The sequence below is a fragment of the Doryrhamphus excisus genome, linkage group LG3 (genome assembly GCF_037039965.1).
Source record: "Doryrhamphus excisus strain RoL-2023G ecotype Guam linkage group LG3, RoL_Dexc_Guam_v1.1, whole genome shotgun sequence".
In the NCBI taxonomy this organism is placed as follows: Eukaryota; Metazoa; Chordata; class Actinopteri; order Syngnathiformes; family Syngnathidae; genus Doryrhamphus; species Doryrhamphus excisus.
In genome coordinates, this window is record NC_136359.1 from 8,204,255 (window position 1) to 8,221,559 (window position 17,305).

Genomic DNA, 17,305 nt, shown 5'->3' on the forward strand with positions numbered 1-17,305 from the left:
TCTGAATGCACCCTGACGTGCTTTGCCATTAAATTGCATAGATATGATCAATGGTCATCCGAGAGCACTTGGCTGTCTCTATAAAAAAACAACAGCAAATAAACACACACCAAAATGACATTTTAATATTTGTTGTTCATCTGGTGTATTTCTTGGTCCACAAGGTCTGATGGAATAGTCTTAACTAAAACTACTCACTTCCGTCGTTTTGCAACTGTTTTGGAGTACTAGCGCTCTCGGGTGGTGACTTAAAGGTAGTGTATCCCAGACTCAAACCAGTTTTCCAACCTTTAGCACATCACCGAACATCAATATAACAAGAGTATACACACTGATTAATTTAGTACCTTCTAGCATAAAGGGGAATGGTATTTCATTATTGTGCCTGTCACTATAGGCCACTGGCATAAATAAATATACAGTGGTGTAAAAAACTAATTTGAATATTAGTCAACACTACTGAACACAAAACGCAGTTTTTAGATGAAACCCGAATTTTACCCTACTGATGATATGTCGTTGCAACAGTAATTGCAACGCCTCCACGTTGGGATTTTTACAGCATGAGCATAATTGCAGCAACAACTGCAATCAAGTGTTTGCGATAACTTGCAATGAGTCTCTTACTGCACTGTGGAGGAATTTTGGTCCACTCACCTTTGCAGAATTGTTGTCATTCAGCCACATTGGAGGTTTTCTAGCATGAAGCGTCTTTTTAAGGTCATGCCACAGCATCATGATAGGATTCAGATCAGGACTTCGGCTAGGCCACTCCAAAGTATTCATTGTGTTTGGATCATCATCCTGCTGCAGAACCTAAGTTGGTTTCAGTTTGAGGTCACCAACAAATGGCTGGACATTCACCTTAAGGATTCATCAAAAAGTTTCACAGCAATTCTTCCAGGTCTTCCAGGGCCATCACACTACCTCCACTATATTTTACTGTTGGCATGATGTTCTTTTTCTGAAAAGTGGCGTTTTACTCCAGATGTAATGGGACACACACTTTCCAAGAAATTCAAAAACAAGCTGCAATGTTCTTTTTGTTCAGTTTTTTAAAACTTGTATGCAACATATTGGCGATATACTATCCACCTGGATTTAAACATAATAGATTGGGCTACCTTTGAAATACAGATGAGGGGACTCATTAAAAACATTGGAAAAAAAGTAATAATCAGTATGAGATAATACTGTACAATGTGTCAGGTTATGTGGTTCTTTAAGTATATTTTGATAAACAAGTCATCCATATTTGTATGCAAATTAGTATTTAATTTTAAACAAATAGTATTGTATTTGTAAAGAACACAACAACGCTCAGAACAACACACAGGGTAAGTCTGCAAATTTCTGTATTAAAGTGCATGTGTGAAGTGAGTTGTCTTATAAGAAGTCCTTTGTATAGGTATTAGAGCAAATGTTATGTTGTTCGTGCAGGACATTCAGCAATACTGCAAAGACTCAATCTGGAGTGCAGTCAGTCTTCATTCCTACCGTATTTAGAGACTGTCCCCTATTTTTTTCATCCATGACACTGGATGCTTCCCTTAGTCTTGACTTCAGCACACTTCTGATGTAGTATGCCCACGTCTGGTCGAGACCGGACCTGACGGTGTACTGGTGAGGCCAGTTGGGGAACGGAAAACGACAAACGACGACAAGTGCATCGTCGGGAAGCTCTTTCAGCAGCTTGTCACCGAGCGCTTCCATCTGTCGACCAATCAGACCAGGCCACATAAAGCAAATGGACTAACATGATGGAAAAGAGAATGCTTTGAAGACTCACCGCTCCTGGAGCAAGAAAAGCAGTTACATTGTTGTATTCTGAAAGATCAGTCTGTGTAAGAAAGTAATGTTAAATGTTGAAAAAACCCCACGACATTTTAATTTGTGTTCTTACCTTCCAGAAGTCTTTATTAACAAAAGTTGTCTGGCTTGAAGGAACACCTGTCCATCGGGCTTTTGTCCAAGCATATGCCAGTAGAATGGAGTTGATCTCGAACCCGGTGCACTTGAAGCCAGCAGATGAGGCGGCAAACAAAACATGAGGTGAAACATTCTTACAGCATCAGCATCTGGGGGCTATTGCGCCTGGCAGTGTGGTGATTGGGATGCAGTTTAATGACAATGAGTTTAGACCCCCCTGCTTTAGATGTAGTAGCTTACTCACCAGTCTTCCATCTCCTGACCCCAGATCTGCAAGGCAACCTGTGCGGCCCTCAAGCAGCTTCATAATGTTCAGCGTCTGATCTCTACTGGAGGGCAAATAGGGAACCTGAAGCACAGTACACAGAGATACATTTTTATTATACAATTAGAACTTACACTCTGGTACAAGGGTGGTATGTGTAAAATGTACATATATGTATGGGAGGTGGCGTGATTAAATACACCGCAGCATAATTGCATTAAACCACAACATACCACACACATAAGGACAATCACATCCAGATCAGCGAGATTTCTTGCTCTGACAGTGAAAACAAAAGCTGCATTATGTCCCAAAAAAGCATCAGAAATCACAATTATAGACTTACCACTTTCTTCTTCCCTCACATTTGTTGCTACATCGGAGCACACTTGGCTCCAAAATAAGCAAATCATTGTTAATGTGCAAGTTAACATTAATCCACCATTCCAATAATGTTTGATTGGATAAGCAATGCAAGCAAACAGGTTAAAATAATACAAAAAATTGGAACACCTTCAGGCCTGAAGGGACTTTGCGGAAACCGGGCATGGTGAAGAGGTTCCAGACTGCATATAACGCTGTGAGCAGAGCGCCTGTGCAGGCCGATAACACCGGATGAGGTCTACTTGAGGGGAGGACCTTGTCATAGTCCTGCAGGATCTCTTCAATAGAGTCCTCTATTGACAATGCTACAAATGTGAAAAGAAAACCTGGTTACTAGTGTCTCACAAAAGCAATCATTTTACTATGTATTCTCAAAGAACAATATTATACAAGTGAAACTTGCATATACAATTGAATAGTCAGTATACAGTGCCAGTGCTGACTCAGACTGTAGGCAATCTTGCAACTCACTTGGGTCACCAGCTATTAAATAGTGTTGTTTTTTTTAAGTATATTTTGGTCTCAGGGAAAGAACCCCCCCAAAAAAAACTTTTAAAGAGAAGTGGCTCCATTATGGGACTGGAGCAAAAAGCTTTTCTACTCCTGTCCTCCTATTCTCACTACTCAGTTGATATGCAGCACATTTGAAGAGAACGGAGATGACGTAGTTATCTACACAGTTACACTTCCTGAATACATATTGGGTATTTTTTGGTATTAAATTGTCTACAAGTTAGAAATAGTCTTAATTATTGACCTGTTTTGAGTGTGATAAGATGACTAGTTAGCTATGCTGGCTCGCTAGCTCGCACCAAGATATATCAACAGAAAGAAAGTATGTGTCTATGTCACAAAAGGTATGTCATAAATGGCAAAGTGAATAACTCCACCATCCTGAGAATATTGCTATACTGCTTATATAATCACGCCTGTTCTTCAGATGGCAAACAAATCACACTCAGCATAATAATAACCAGCTTTTGTATGACTTTACTAATGCAGCATTAATGAGAAGCCCCTTATGATATTCACCTCTTTCATTATTACTGCTTGAGGGGCGGGGATGCCAGTGACGTAAAAGGAGACACCATTATACTGTACTTGCGTCGTCAAATAAAAGCAAATAAACAATTCTGTCTACCAGCTGAGAGGAAAATGGACACAATATGCAACACTGCCATTGCGGCTGTTTGCTATTTTCGTCTCGCTGTATTAGCGATATTTATGACTCGTTATGTACAAGTTTTTTATTCTTATTTTTTTATTGCATATCTATAGTAAAAAAAAAACAGCTGTGGGCAGAGGTAACCCGTTGCATGCTTTGCAATGTTGACAACGTTCTCCGTGAACTACAGATAGCGCTTCCGGATTTTAACGTCACGAAAACTACAAATCCCATTGTGCTTGAATGACGTTCACGAGCCACATCAGGGGAGGTGGGAGGTGGCTGAACAGCTCCTCGGTGCTGAAATCGCTTCAACACAGGCAACGAGCGACGCGGAGGGGGGGGACGAAAAAAAAATCATAAAAAAGGGGACCATAATTTATCTGGCACGGCCGGAAATCGAAACAAAGACTTCGAGACAGGTTTGTTTTTCATCATAACCCAACTGTACTGTTAGCTTCATCTATGAATGGTTGCTAATTCGTTTAATTTATTAAATGACCTCGCCATCATATTGCTAGCATTAGCCGCCACGTTCCCCTAACCCCCCATTTCCTACCATTCATTATGAGCCATACAATATAGCATGTGTATATGGCAGCTGTTCTGTGCCCTTGCAAAAATGTGCATGTGTATGCAGGAAGTGTTAAATGGATAATATATTTAAATATATATATGTGTGTGTGTGTGTGTGTATATATATATATATATATATATTCTATAAAAATGAAGCTCAGTTATGCATATGTTTGGCACAAATCAGAGTAGTGGGGGTTTTGTCTGCATGGCTCACCTTGGAGCAAGATGACTGTGTGTCCTCTCCTGACTGGCTGACATAGAAATGAGCATGTTAGATGTAGAGATGGAAGGTTACAGTATTTACATCAGACACTAAGTACTGACTGTGTATGCACAGGGGCAGAGGATGCAGTGCCCCATCTGAACCAGCAGATGCTTCCTCTTTCACTCTCATTGTATATTTTAATCCACAGTAGTGATTTATTCACAAAAACAGAACAAAGTCATGTTATGCAAATCAAATTCAAATGTCATAAAAATCACAATTTACAAGAATAATAGAAAATAGTTGTAAAGCGATAGAAAGAATTTAAGTCATATTTTCTGGCAAGGTCGTATTAAAAGGGGGCCTACTATGCTTTTTCCACTTTGCTGACCTATAAATGTAGTTAGAATTATATATTCAGGCTTTAAATGATGCCAAAGTTTCAGACCTCAATGAGGTTTGCGCATTTGGAAGTGAGCCCTGAAAGAAGTTTGGGGCTTCTTTATGGGCGTGGCTGTGGCTGTCGGCGCGATACACTCTCTGCCCAGGCAGAGTTATCAGAGCAAAAACTGCACCAGCGGTACTTCTGACAAAGTGTGTGCGACAATGAGTGCTGCTCCTCCTATTCTCTGAGTTCATACACGGTAAGTCAGGGGTTTCCAGAAGCTCATGAGATGCCAATAGATCCTAAACACTTTTCAATTAGCTCTCCAAAGACTTTATTCATTTATTATCAACTACTCTACCCACTATATTAGAAAGTGGGGTTTGTTCGTGGTAGGAGTAGGAGTAGGAGGCACTTTGGGCAGGTGAACAATCACAGTGGAGTGGGTGTACCCAGAGGCGGGCTGTGGGTGGAATAAATTAAAACAGATGGTTTGGGCGGGAAGCATAAATTTAAGGTAATACAGCTGGAATAGGTGCAGATTCTGGAAGATCTAGAAAGTTTTCTGTGCAGGTTATTGTATGTAGCTGCTCTATAGAAGTCCACAACTCAAAAAGGGCAAAAAATTAGCGTAATAGGTGCTCTTTAAGAAAAACAAACTGTAACCTAATATTATTAAAAGAATGAAGTTGTGATGTTATATACGATAAAAAAGTCAGACTATTACCAGAATAAAGATAATTTTTACCATATAAAAGATGTTGTGAAACTAAGAGACAGTCAGAAATTTGACTTGAAAAAAAGTATTACCAGAATATGTTCCTGTCCTTCATTAGGAAGGGCATTCAGTGTACAAACTAAGCCAAAACCTCTTTTGTGTGGGAAAAAAAGGCCATGTGTTTACTGAGTGAATATCAAAAAATGAGTGATGTGACCAGGAAAAAGAATCAAATAAAGCCGACATTGCTGTACTGAAAGCTGTCGTCCCATCCCAGCCTTTACATGCGGTGTCTTTAAAGAGGTCACTTTTTTTAATGTCGCTGCAGATGGCTGCCACTCAGGATGCAAAAGGGAAAGGGGAGGGCGGCGACCAAAACTTTGACTACATGTTCAAGCTGCTGATCATCGGCAACAGCAGCGTGGGCAAGACGTCCTTCCTCTTCCGCTACGCTGACGACGCCTTCACCTCGGCCTTCGTCAGCACCGTGGGCATCGACTTCAAAGTGAAAACGGTGTATAAAAACGACAAGAGGATCAAGTTGCAGATATGGGTACGAAATGTTCCTGTCAGCTTTGGATTTATCCTGCACATTGATTTTAATCAACACAAGTGGGCACTTTAAAGGGGACCTCGAACCCCCTTGTTTCTCATCTCTACTCTCTGTCTGTCCTTATCTTCATCCATCAATTAGCAACATTTAAGGTGCTGTGAGAGGTCAAGGCTTTGTGTGCTTAAAAACAAAACTAGCAGGGTGGGGCGCATCTGCTCTCACAGCAGAAAAAGAACGTCCTAAGGGCGATCCTGTATTTTGTCTTTGTGCTTTGAAAGTGCAGAGACAGATGGAAGTCTGAACATTTCTGACAGGAGACTAGTAAGTCAGCTTGGCGCCCAGTGGGGAAGAACATGCACGCAACACCTTCACAGGAATGTGTGTGTCTATGTGTGTAAGTGAAGATCATCTGAAGCTTTATTAATTAGGAGCTGCAGTGTAGCCGTATAATACTTACAATACTCCCTGCAGAGATGGTGCTCTCTTGTCATACTGTAGGTAGACCCAGACATTCACCTCTAGAAGGACTGTAAAGTGGAACTCAACACCACAGCGACCGACCAGTCACGTTATGTGTGTTTAAATTGCATCATTTAACTGACTTGTCTGCTTCTAACTGGGCCCATACAGAGCTGAGATCTGCAGTTAAGTGATTGGTTAAGGCTGCTGAATGGTGTCATCACTGCTCTATTAATACACAGAGATATTCATCACTGAGTGCGGCCTGATCTGAGGAGGATTTAGACTTCATCCAAAAACAACCCATATTGGAATGGAATCCGTTCCAGTGTCAAACTGTCATTTTAACATTAACATATTTGCCACTCGTGCTTACTCTCCCTTTGATTACTAGTGCAAGCACATAAGCTAATAAGCCTTTCACACCGCCTGCAAGAGTCGCCTCTGTTGCTATTTTTTATAAATGGTGTGGGGACAAAGGCGATCGGGCAATTTTCCATCACAGCCATAACAGGGGCGGAAGGGTGCCTGTGTAAAAGACAATATCAGATAGGAGCGTGAAGTTTGACATCCGAGACTCACTACGTTGTTGAAAGCAATTGTCATATTCTATACACCAGGCCACCAATGCGGGATACGGTGTTGCTGTGTGAAAGCACACACAGTTCCAGCAATTGAATAGAACTCCCCCCGTCACAGTTACAATGAAAACATCCCGCCTTGTTGATTTATATGTAAAAAGCGCACGTGAATAAACGCTGGCTCTTCCGTCATAGGTCCAACTCAGCAATCTTGCAGGAATCCCTGTGTGAAAGGGGCTAATGTTAGCAGCCAAGACCCACTGCTGGAACATGCCAACTGACTTCTCTCATCAAGGTTTGAGCCTAAAAGCTAAAATGTGGAGTCAGGATCCAGCCTCCGCCCACCACATCTCCACTCTGGTGTCAGCTGTTTAGATTGATTAATTTCCTGCGAGCCGCACGCGTCCAGCTTTTCATTGAGCTCCAATTTGCACGACTCAGCAGCTTTTATTTCCAGTCATGCTCTGTCTTTTTAAATGGCAACAAAAGGAAATCAGAGTAGTGCACTCAGCTATCGTCTAATTAACCCAAGGGAAAAAATAGGTCTGGTACCATCTTGTATAATCTTGCAAGAGTCAAAGGCAGGACTATAATGAAGCATTATTGTCCAGGCACACAATGTGGCTTTTAAGTGCCTTTTTTGTGTCATTGCAAGCGGTTAAAAGGTCACCGTTGTGTGTGTGTGTGTGTGTGTGTACTTAACTGCGAGCTCCATCGCTGCAGAGTGAAGGTCAGAGCAGTCCTCTAGCTGTCTGTCGTCGTTTCCGACGCAGAGCAAAGCACTGTGGCAAACCATGAGCTTGGGCTTGTGTGGAACCAGCGCCAAGTGGAGCAGCCAGAAGTCCTTCATCATGATTCACAGACACCCGCAAAACCCACTTTGCTGTGGGTGGAACAACTACGCAGCAGAAAAAAAAATGGGAGGCATGTTGTTCATTATGTGACTATGCAAACAGGATGTAAACAAACACACGAGCCCACAAGTCCTCCTTCATGATCAGGCACGTTACTAGAGTAGTTATTAGTATTTTCTTTTTTTTCACATTCATTGCCTATGAGCAGATACTTCATATACTGTATGTACTTTATCATCATAAACTCAACTCTAAATGTTCGCAGCTGACATGGTTGAGCTCGAAAAGAAAGAATGAGTCACTGTTCTGAGTGCAGAGTGATTGAGGTAATTAGCAGAATGATGTCTGCATCGTGAATACAATAGAAGGATGTGATTAACTGTGTGCAGGGCACTTACATGGTTTACGCTCCTTTGCAATCAGTTTTACATGAGCGTGACATGAACAGAGCATATATGTGTGTTTGTGTGTAGGACACAGCAGGCCAAGAGCGATACAGGACCATTACCACGGCATACTACCGCGGCGCCATGGGCTTCATCCTCATGTATGACATCACCAACGAGGAGTCCTTTGGCGCTGTGCAAGACTGGTGAGTCGTGCTTCTATGTATTTTTCACTGGACATTATCTCATAAGCTGCCTTTCCTTCAGGTCACATGTCTGATGCAGTCACATGCAAGCCCAAATAATATGTGTCACACATATTATTCAATCCCAAATGGGCCACACCTAACCATCTTTAGTAATCAGGTTTGCAGGTTGTTATTGTCGCTCTAGAAACACCACAAAAATATTACATCCAGAAACTTCATAGCTGATACAGCTTTTGGACCTTTGACCTAGATGCTTACTGGACTGACAATTACCATTAAGGCTGATGTCTACTTGCTGCTCATCACTGTACTAGCAGCATGTGACACAAGCTTGCTTGTCACGGCAAAAAGATCTGCTGCATGTGACGGAAACAGGCGTACAGTTGAAGCCTGGCGTTGCGTACTTACAGGACCACATACAGTGCATCCGGAAAGTATTCACAGCGCTTCACTTTTTCTACATTTTGTCATGTTACAGCCTCATTCCAAACTGAATTAAATTAATCTCTTACCTCAAAATTATACACAAAATACTCCATTATGACAATATGACAATGTGAAAAAGGTTTTGAATTTATTAAAAATAGAAAACAAAAAAATCACATTTACATAAGTATTCACAGCCTTTGCCATGAAGCTCAAAATTGAGCTCAGGTGCATCTTTTTTCCACTGATCATCCTTGAGATATTTCTACAGCTTAAATGGAGTCCACCTGCAGTAAATTCAGTTGATTGGACATGATTTGGAAATATAATAACTGTCTATACAAGGTCCCACAGTTGACTGTGCATGTCAGAGCACAAACACTGAGCATGAAGTCAAAAGAACTGACTTCATGCTTCATGCTTCATGTAGACCTGCGAGACAGGATTGTCTTGAGGCACAAATCTGGGGAAGGATACAGAAAAATTTCTGCTGCTTTGAAGGTCCCAATGAGCACAGTGGCCTCCATTATTCGTAAATGGAAGACGTTTGGAACCACCAGGACTCTTCCTAGAGCTGGCCAGCCTTCTAAACTGAGCGATCGGAGAAGAAGGGCCTTAGTCAGGGAGGTGACCAAGGCCCCGATGGTCACTCTGTCAGAGCTCCAGCGTTCCTCTGTGGAGAGAGGAGAGCCTTCCAGAAGGACAACCATCTCTGCAGCAATCCACCAATCAGGCCTGTATGGTAGAGTGGCCAGACGAAAGCCACTCCTTAGTAAAAGGAATATGGCAGCCCATCTGGAATTTGCCAAAAAGCACCTGAATGACTCTCAGACCATGAGAAACAAAATTCTCTGGTCTGATGAGACAAAGATTGAACTCTTTGGTGTGAATGCCAGGCGCCATGTTTGGAGGAAACCAGGCACTGCTCATCACCAGGCCAATACCATCCCTACAGTGAAGCATGGTGGTGGCAGCATCATGCTGTGGGGATGTTTTCAGCAGCAGGAACTGGCAGACTAGTCAGGATAGAAGGAAAAATGAATGCAGCAATATGTAGAGATATCCTGGATGAAAACCTGCTCCAGAGCGCTCTTGACCTCAGGTTGGGGCAAATGTTCATTTTTCATCAGGACAACGACCCGAAGCACACAACCAAGATCTCAAAAGATTGGCTTCAGAACCACTCCGTGAATGTCCTGGAGTGGCCCAGCCAGAGTCCAGACTTGAATCCGATCAAACATCTCTGGAGAGATCTGAAAATGGCTGTGCACAGACGTCTCCCATCCAACCTGATGGAGCTTGAGACTTATTGCAAAGAAGAATGGGCAAAACTGCGTAGGTGAGATACGTAGGTGTGCTAAACTTGTGGGATCATATTCAAAAAGACTTGAGGCTGTAATTGCTGCCAAAGTTGGATCAACAAAGTATTAAGCAAAGGCTGTGAATACTTATGTAAATGTGATTTTTTTGTTTTCTATTTTTAATAAATTCAAAACATGTCAAAAAAACCTTTTTTCACATTGTCATAATGGAGTATTTTGTGTAGAATTTTGAGGTAAGAGATTAATTTAATACAGTTTGGAATGAGGCTGTAACATGACAAAATGTAGAAAAAGTGAAGCGCTGTGAATACTTTCCGGATGCACTGTACAATACGTCTGGGCTGGGGGGAGGAGGAAGAAGGAACACAACACCTGAGGGGGAAAAAAACAACCAAAAATAAACTAATCAAAGATGAGACACAGCTCAACGGAATACAAAGGCAGGTTTAAAAACGTGGGCCTGATGAGTATCGGAACCCCCTCACCACCCTCAAAAGTCGCCCCCTACGTAGCAGAAGGGGTGGGACTACCTTGAAATAACGGCGGCTGAAGAGGAAAGAGCGGGTAAATATTGTGATGGTCATTTCTGGTGAGTGCGTAGTGGCAGTAACGGATTTGGCACTACAATGTCGAAATGTGCACCCTCAGCAGCTACAGGAAGTACATGGTGTACACAGTATACCTACTGAAGTGTGCTGATGGAGGTATTCCACTGGAGACACAGGAATAGTGAAAGAGATCCGAAACAGTCAAGACGCATGCTGCATTCAAGATTGTTGGGAAGTAGGAAACATTATACTTGAAGCTTGCGGAGCCCCACCAAAAAGCACTGCGCAACATGGCTGACAAAACAGAGTACTCATTTATGACAGTTGTTTTTTTTTTCCCACCAGCCTTGAATGCAGCACAATAAACACAAGTCTAAAACTGAAGGTGAATCCATCAACTAGTACTAATACAACTAGTACCCCCCTCTCCTACAAAACTAGGTTAAATGTTCAGTTGTCCATTCATTTGTTATTTGTAATTGTAAAACTGTAATTATTGTCTATAAAATGCGTTTTGTGTGACCTTTTTTGGGTGTGTGGAACAGATTAATTGGATTTACATCATTGTCTTTGGGATTTGCTTTGGTTGGAGTCTGTTTAGGTTTGTACTCTCACAGTACTTTCCTGTAGTAAGTCTACAGCTTGAGTTTTATTTCTATGGTAGTACAGTATTGTCTGTGTATTGTCTATGTTACAATCATTACCTGAAGAAATACAATCCTCCCTCATGCACCAACAGATGTTTTCTGTACGTACTTTACTACCTCTTATTTAGATTCCGCTTCCTCCCTCCCCTTCTGCCATTTTAGCCCGTGACGTGGAGCAGAAAAGAAAAAAGGAATTGCCATGGCAACCATTCCTTCCTCAGCTGCTCTTGAATTAAACCGTGTGACGTCTCCATATCCTGTCTGTGACACACACACACACACACACACCCATTACATTTAGAGCACCATTTCATACACAGTTTTCTATTCAAGTCATCCACATCTTTTAAGCACAGGGGACGGACGGCAACATCACATTTGTCACTCAGACGCGTCACGCCTCGCCGTTGCTCTCACTCCGGGTTTTTGGGCGGCGCTGTGTTTGCTGGCCTACTTTTAGTCAAGGCTGCAGCAGCACTCACCACAGAGGAGATTTGCTCCTTAAGCTCTCTCTGTAAATGCACCCTCAGTGAGTCACAGTGACTTTTCTGCAAAGACCGAGACACTGTTTAGACGGAGGACATGATAATATTATTATAATAGGAGTCATTTGGGGTCACTTTACTGCACTTATGATGCCATAACACATTCAGCTTTTAGCATGGACAAAATGGGATGAAAAGTGCTGTCGTCGTGACCACAAGAAAAAAAGCCCACAAATGAGCCCGCATGTTCAGCCCAGAACAGCTCTTGACCCACTTTCCTGTCGCTACCCACCGTGATTCACACAGCAAAAATTGATGCAATCGCGGCCCATGACCTCGGCCAAATGGCGGACCACTTTCCCATCCTGTCCATCTCTCATGTTCACCATGACTCCCAAGAGGTTCCACGCAATGCACTGACCCACAAAGCAACTTGTCCAACTGTGTCGTGTTGTCGTTTGCAGGTCAACCCAGATAAAAACATACTCGTGGGATAACGCGCAAGTGGTGCTGGCCGGGAATAAGTGCGATATGGATGAGGAGCGGGTGGTGTCTGTGGATAGTGGGAGGCTGCTGGCGGAGCAGTTGGGTAAGTGTGAGAGAAACCAGATTGAAGTGCAACCTGAAATTGCAATGTAACAAAATCCCTGTAAACTTCTGCTTTCCTTAACAGGAGTATGCGTCCATGTATTTAGGAAGTTTGGCTCCAAAGTTCTCACATGGGGCTTGAACTTGAAAAGTTGCATTGCAGTAACTGTTAGCAATCCCAAAAGAGAGCATGCAAATATGCCCCCTGGTGACTGTAAGCAACATACAGTGCATCCGGAAAGTATTCACAGCACTTTTTCTACATTTTGTCATGTTACAGCCTCATTCCAAACTGAATTAAATTAATCTCTTTCCTCCAAATTTCTACACAAAAATGGTAGAGTGGCCAGACGAAAGCCACTCCTTAGTAAAAGGAACATGGCAGCCCGTCTGGAATTTGCCAAAAAGCACCTGAATGACTCTCAGACCATGAGAAACAAACTTCTCTGGTCTGAGGGCTTTCGTCTGGCCACTCTACCATACAGGCCTGATTGGTGGATTGCTGCAGAGATGGTTGTCCTTCTGGAAGGCTCTCCTCTCTCCACAGAGGAACGCTGGAGCTCTGACAGAGTGACCATCGGGGCCTTGGTTACCTCCCTGACTAAGGCCCTTCTTCCCCGATCGCTCAGTTTAGAAGGCCGGCCAGCTATAGGAAGAGTCCTGGTGGTTCCAAACGTCTTCCATTTACGAATAATGGAGGCCACTGTGGTCATTGGGACCTTCAAAGCAGCAGAATTTTTTCTGTATCCTTCCCCAGATTTGTGCCTCAAGACAATCCTGTCTCGCAGGTCTACAGACAGTTCTTTTGACTTCATGCTTGGTGTTTGTGCTCTGACATGCACAGTCAACTGTGGGACCTTATATAGACAGTTATTATATTTCCAAATCATGTCCAATCAACTGAATTAACTGCAGGTGGACTCCAATTAAGCTGTAAAAAGATCTCAAGGATGATCAGTGGAAAAAAGATGCACCTGAGCTCAATTTTGAGCTTCATGGCAAAGGCTGTGAATACTTATGTAAATGTGATTTTTTTGTTTTCTATTTTTAATAAATTCAAAACATGTAAAAAAAAACTTTTTTCACATTGTCAAAATTGAGTATTTTGTGTAGAATTTTGAGGTAAGAGATTAATTTAATACAGTTTGGAATGAGGCTGTAACATGACAAAATGTAGAAAAAGTGAAGCGCTGTGAATACTTTCCGGATGCACTGTATTGTATAGATGTCATACAGATATGACAGGAGAGAAATCTGATTGGATGTCACAGTCTAACACTGTGCGTGGGCTTCACTCCAACAAACACAACTGTATATATATATTATTTCTAAATGCATGCACAACACAACAGCAACAGAACCAATGTTATAATATCCAGCATTAATTCCATTGAGGAGTTGACTGTACACAACCGATATGTTGACCACTCCTGGTACTTAAAATGCAGCTCCTACTATCTTACGGAGTTCATAAAAAAAAACTACATCAAGAGGTTGCCTATAGCCACGCCTGTTAATGCCACTTTTTTTTAGCTGAAGCTAATGAGAGACCACAGTGGTTATTTACTTTTAAACTTCACACACCTGACAACTACAGGAGACTGTGGTTAATGACCACTTTAATTGGACTATTTAAGGTATCTTGGGTAAAAACTGCAATATTTTGTACCCCAGAAGGTTTTGTAATAAGAAAGGTAATAGTTCATAGAAATAAGAATAACAAATAAGAATAACAATGATGAGCAAAAGTGGACTCTTTATGCTTTGAGGATTTGAGGACTCCTAGAGAGCAGCTACACAAAATGACCCGCACGGAAAGCTTTCTAGATTATCCAAACTCTGCGCCTCTTCCTTTCAGGGCTCACTTACAAACACACAGGCCTCATTATCTGATGTGCTGGCATCGTTTAACATGGGAATACAAAATTGTAACAATATTTATAGGTCAGAAAAGAGGAAAAGCAAGCAAACAAGGACTATAATGTTGCACAAAATGTCAAAGCATATCCTAGCAATCCTTCAGATTCCATGCAAAAATGCCCTCAGTAGTGGCTGTGACATCAAAGCATTCTTCTAATAACATTATTGCTCAATGAAGCACATGCGTGGAAACAGGAGTTCAGAACATTCAGAGTCCATGATGATTTGAAAGCGATATTATCCGCTGCCTGTGAATGTTGTCATTCATCCAGGCCATTGTATTCCCAGCGCACTCTCTGCATTTACATCAAAATGGTTTAGACACATATTGTAATTTCAGCCTGCGTTCTTTCTCTTCCTTTGCACAGGTTTCGAGTTCTTTGAGACCAGTGCCAAGGACAACATCAACGTCAAGCAGACTTTCGAGCGTCTGGTTGACCTCATTTGTGACAAGATGTCCGACAGCTTGGACGGCGACCCGACCGCCACCACGGGAGCGCCTACCGCCAAACTGACAGACAGTGCTCCGCCCCTCCAGCAGCCCGCCTGCAACTGTTAGTGCCCCTGACTTTTTTTTTAATTCCTCTTGTCATCTTGTCCCCCCTAATCTGTTTAGTGGTAGAGTTACTAAACACTGTCGTATTAGCGCCTTACCTTCAACACCTTCTAACATGAGCAAATAAGTCGTGACAGGATATACTCATATTAGAGACGCAGTCAAAAACCGCCATGTTTGTAGTCTATAGTCATCGGTAACTGATCATAGTGATAATTTTGTGTACCTCTTCATTTCCAATCTTGTAAGGCTGACAAATATGTGAATATAGGCGCTCAAGGAGGCTGTGTGTGACTGAGAAAGAACAAAACTGTACGATGAGGAATCACCTACCTTGGATTTTTTTTTTTTTTAAAGTGGCCTTTTAGCATTTCCAACATGGCCTCTGTCCTGTGTGTCGCTGTCCAAAAGAGGCCCTTTACATGATCTCAGCATGCTGCTAAAAAAGCCAATCCAGTGTGTTGTTTATGTTCCTAAATCCAGCCATGGTAACCTGACCATGCTGTATTCCAGACTGCTGGGTAATAGGAAACACAATACTTCCGGGTTTCGGTTCAACAACAAAGATGGCGACTAGTTGTTCTCATGACCAGTGTATTAAAGTATAAAAACCTCACACAGAGCTACTGCGCTATATTTGTAATTCTTAACTGGCTTATTGTCAAACAAATAAATACATACATACACATGTATGTTGGATATATACACTGACATTTCGCATTCACAATGGGCGCCGCCATCACAGTGTGACGTCATGAGCGTAGCCATAGCGACTTTGAACAAAATTTTCCGACTTCCCAGTTGTCTTAAACATAGCATTAACAACACATAAACGAGTCAGAATTGTCTAATAGAAATGACACAGACACAGCAAAATAAGTGTAAGATACACACCTGTGGTGGAGGAATCGACAGCCATAGTTTCCTTCCGGAGTGAGCATGCTCATTGTTTATGTTAGTGTTCATAGAGAAAGCGCTCTCTCTAGTGGGCGCGTGCAGCACTGCAAGTGAACTCTCGTGTCCAAATTGTACTGTAGCTTATTTTAAATATCCAGAAAAGGCCTTTTGTTCTATAGAACACTTGCAATCAATTAAATAATTGTGCCAAAAGAAGACAAAAAATATATAGTCCCTTAGCATTGTTGTTTGTTGCATAGTTGATCATAGCTGCAGGAAATTGCATGAAGTATGTTTAAATTCTGGTATAAATATATGTGTATATATAAATATATAAATATATAATATTAACATTATGTAACAGATTTAAAAGCATGCTCACAGCACTTGCTGTGACATGCAATGGGCCAATAAGTGCAATATTTTATGAATTCAAACCCTGTAAATAGTCTCTCCAGTTTGATGAATGCATTGTGTGTGTGTGTGTGTGTGCGATTGTGGGGGAATACGAGGAGCAGTGAGTTGTTTGTGTACACCTTTTTTTTAAGAAAAAAAAGATGTCTTCCCTGCCACGTGTCAATCGTGTTCTCGATGTTGTTGTGAAGAAGTCGGGAAGACTTTAATACATTAATAGTAAGCCACACAATTAAAGGAATCAACTAGACTTTGTGCATGTGTGTGTGTGTGTGTGTGATATTAGCATTTGATGCCAATAGCCATGTGTCAATCTTAAGTGAAAATAAAGTGGAATAATGAAATAAATAGGGCCAAGTGTCATTTTCGAGCATGGGGATTTTATTATTGACACAGAGGAAATGTTTGTCAACGTAATGTTTTTTTTGACATTGTATGAAATAAAACTAATTCAATCATTTGGCTTTTGTGTTTATTTGCATCAGAAAGCCTAACTGTACCTTTTGACCTTTAACATCTGCACGCCTTGTACGCCACCTAGTGTTGGAGGTTGCACATTACACTTCTTGCTTTGTGGTTGGAGTTTGCAGACTGGTGAAACCATGAACTGGTGTCAATCAAAATTAGGGTTGTATAGGGTGTATATATTTCATGGCTAGAGGTCTCTAATAATCTTTAAAATATACGGTATATAAGGTGGTGAACAAGTTTTCTGTAAAAATATTTGATTTATAAATAAGGAATCCTACTTTGTTGAAATGTACTTATCTCAGTTACCTGGGGTTGATTGGGGGTTACTTTACATATATTTTAAAAATATTTTCTTTTTC

The 17,305-nt window shown here is 41.6% G+C and overlaps 2 protein-coding genes across 2 annotated transcripts; one reads left to right on the forward strand and one right to left on the reverse strand.

Annotated features, from left to right (window-relative positions):
* Positions 1-1,097: 1,097 nt before the first annotated feature.
* Positions 1,098-9,000, reverse strand: LOC131128481 (ATP synthase subunit C lysine N-methyltransferase). The gene is made up of 8 exons (XM_078789591.1): positions 8,946-9,000; positions 4,647-8,121; positions 4,537-4,573; positions 2,708-2,883; positions 2,174-2,278; positions 1,904-2,062; positions 1,790-1,840; positions 1,098-1,713 (listed from the first exon to the last, which is right to left on the reverse strand). The coding sequence occupies exons 2-8, from the start codon at positions 4,680-4,682 to the stop codon at positions 1,465-1,467; spliced, it is 813 nt and encodes a 270-aa protein (XP_078645717.1). The 5' UTR covers positions 4,683-8,121; positions 8,946-9,000; the 3' UTR covers positions 1,098-1,464.
* On the forward strand, positions 4,024-16,934 carry rab3c (RAB3C, member RAS oncogene family). The gene is made up of 5 exons (XM_058071374.2): positions 4,024-4,165; positions 5,959-6,183; positions 8,551-8,669; positions 12,565-12,689; positions 14,977-16,934. The coding sequence occupies exons 2-5, from the start codon at positions 5,959-5,961 to the stop codon at positions 15,165-15,167; spliced, it is 660 nt and encodes a 219-aa protein (XP_057927357.1). The 5' UTR covers positions 4,024-4,165; the 3' UTR covers positions 15,168-16,934.
* Positions 16,935-17,305: the final 371 nt, after the last annotated feature.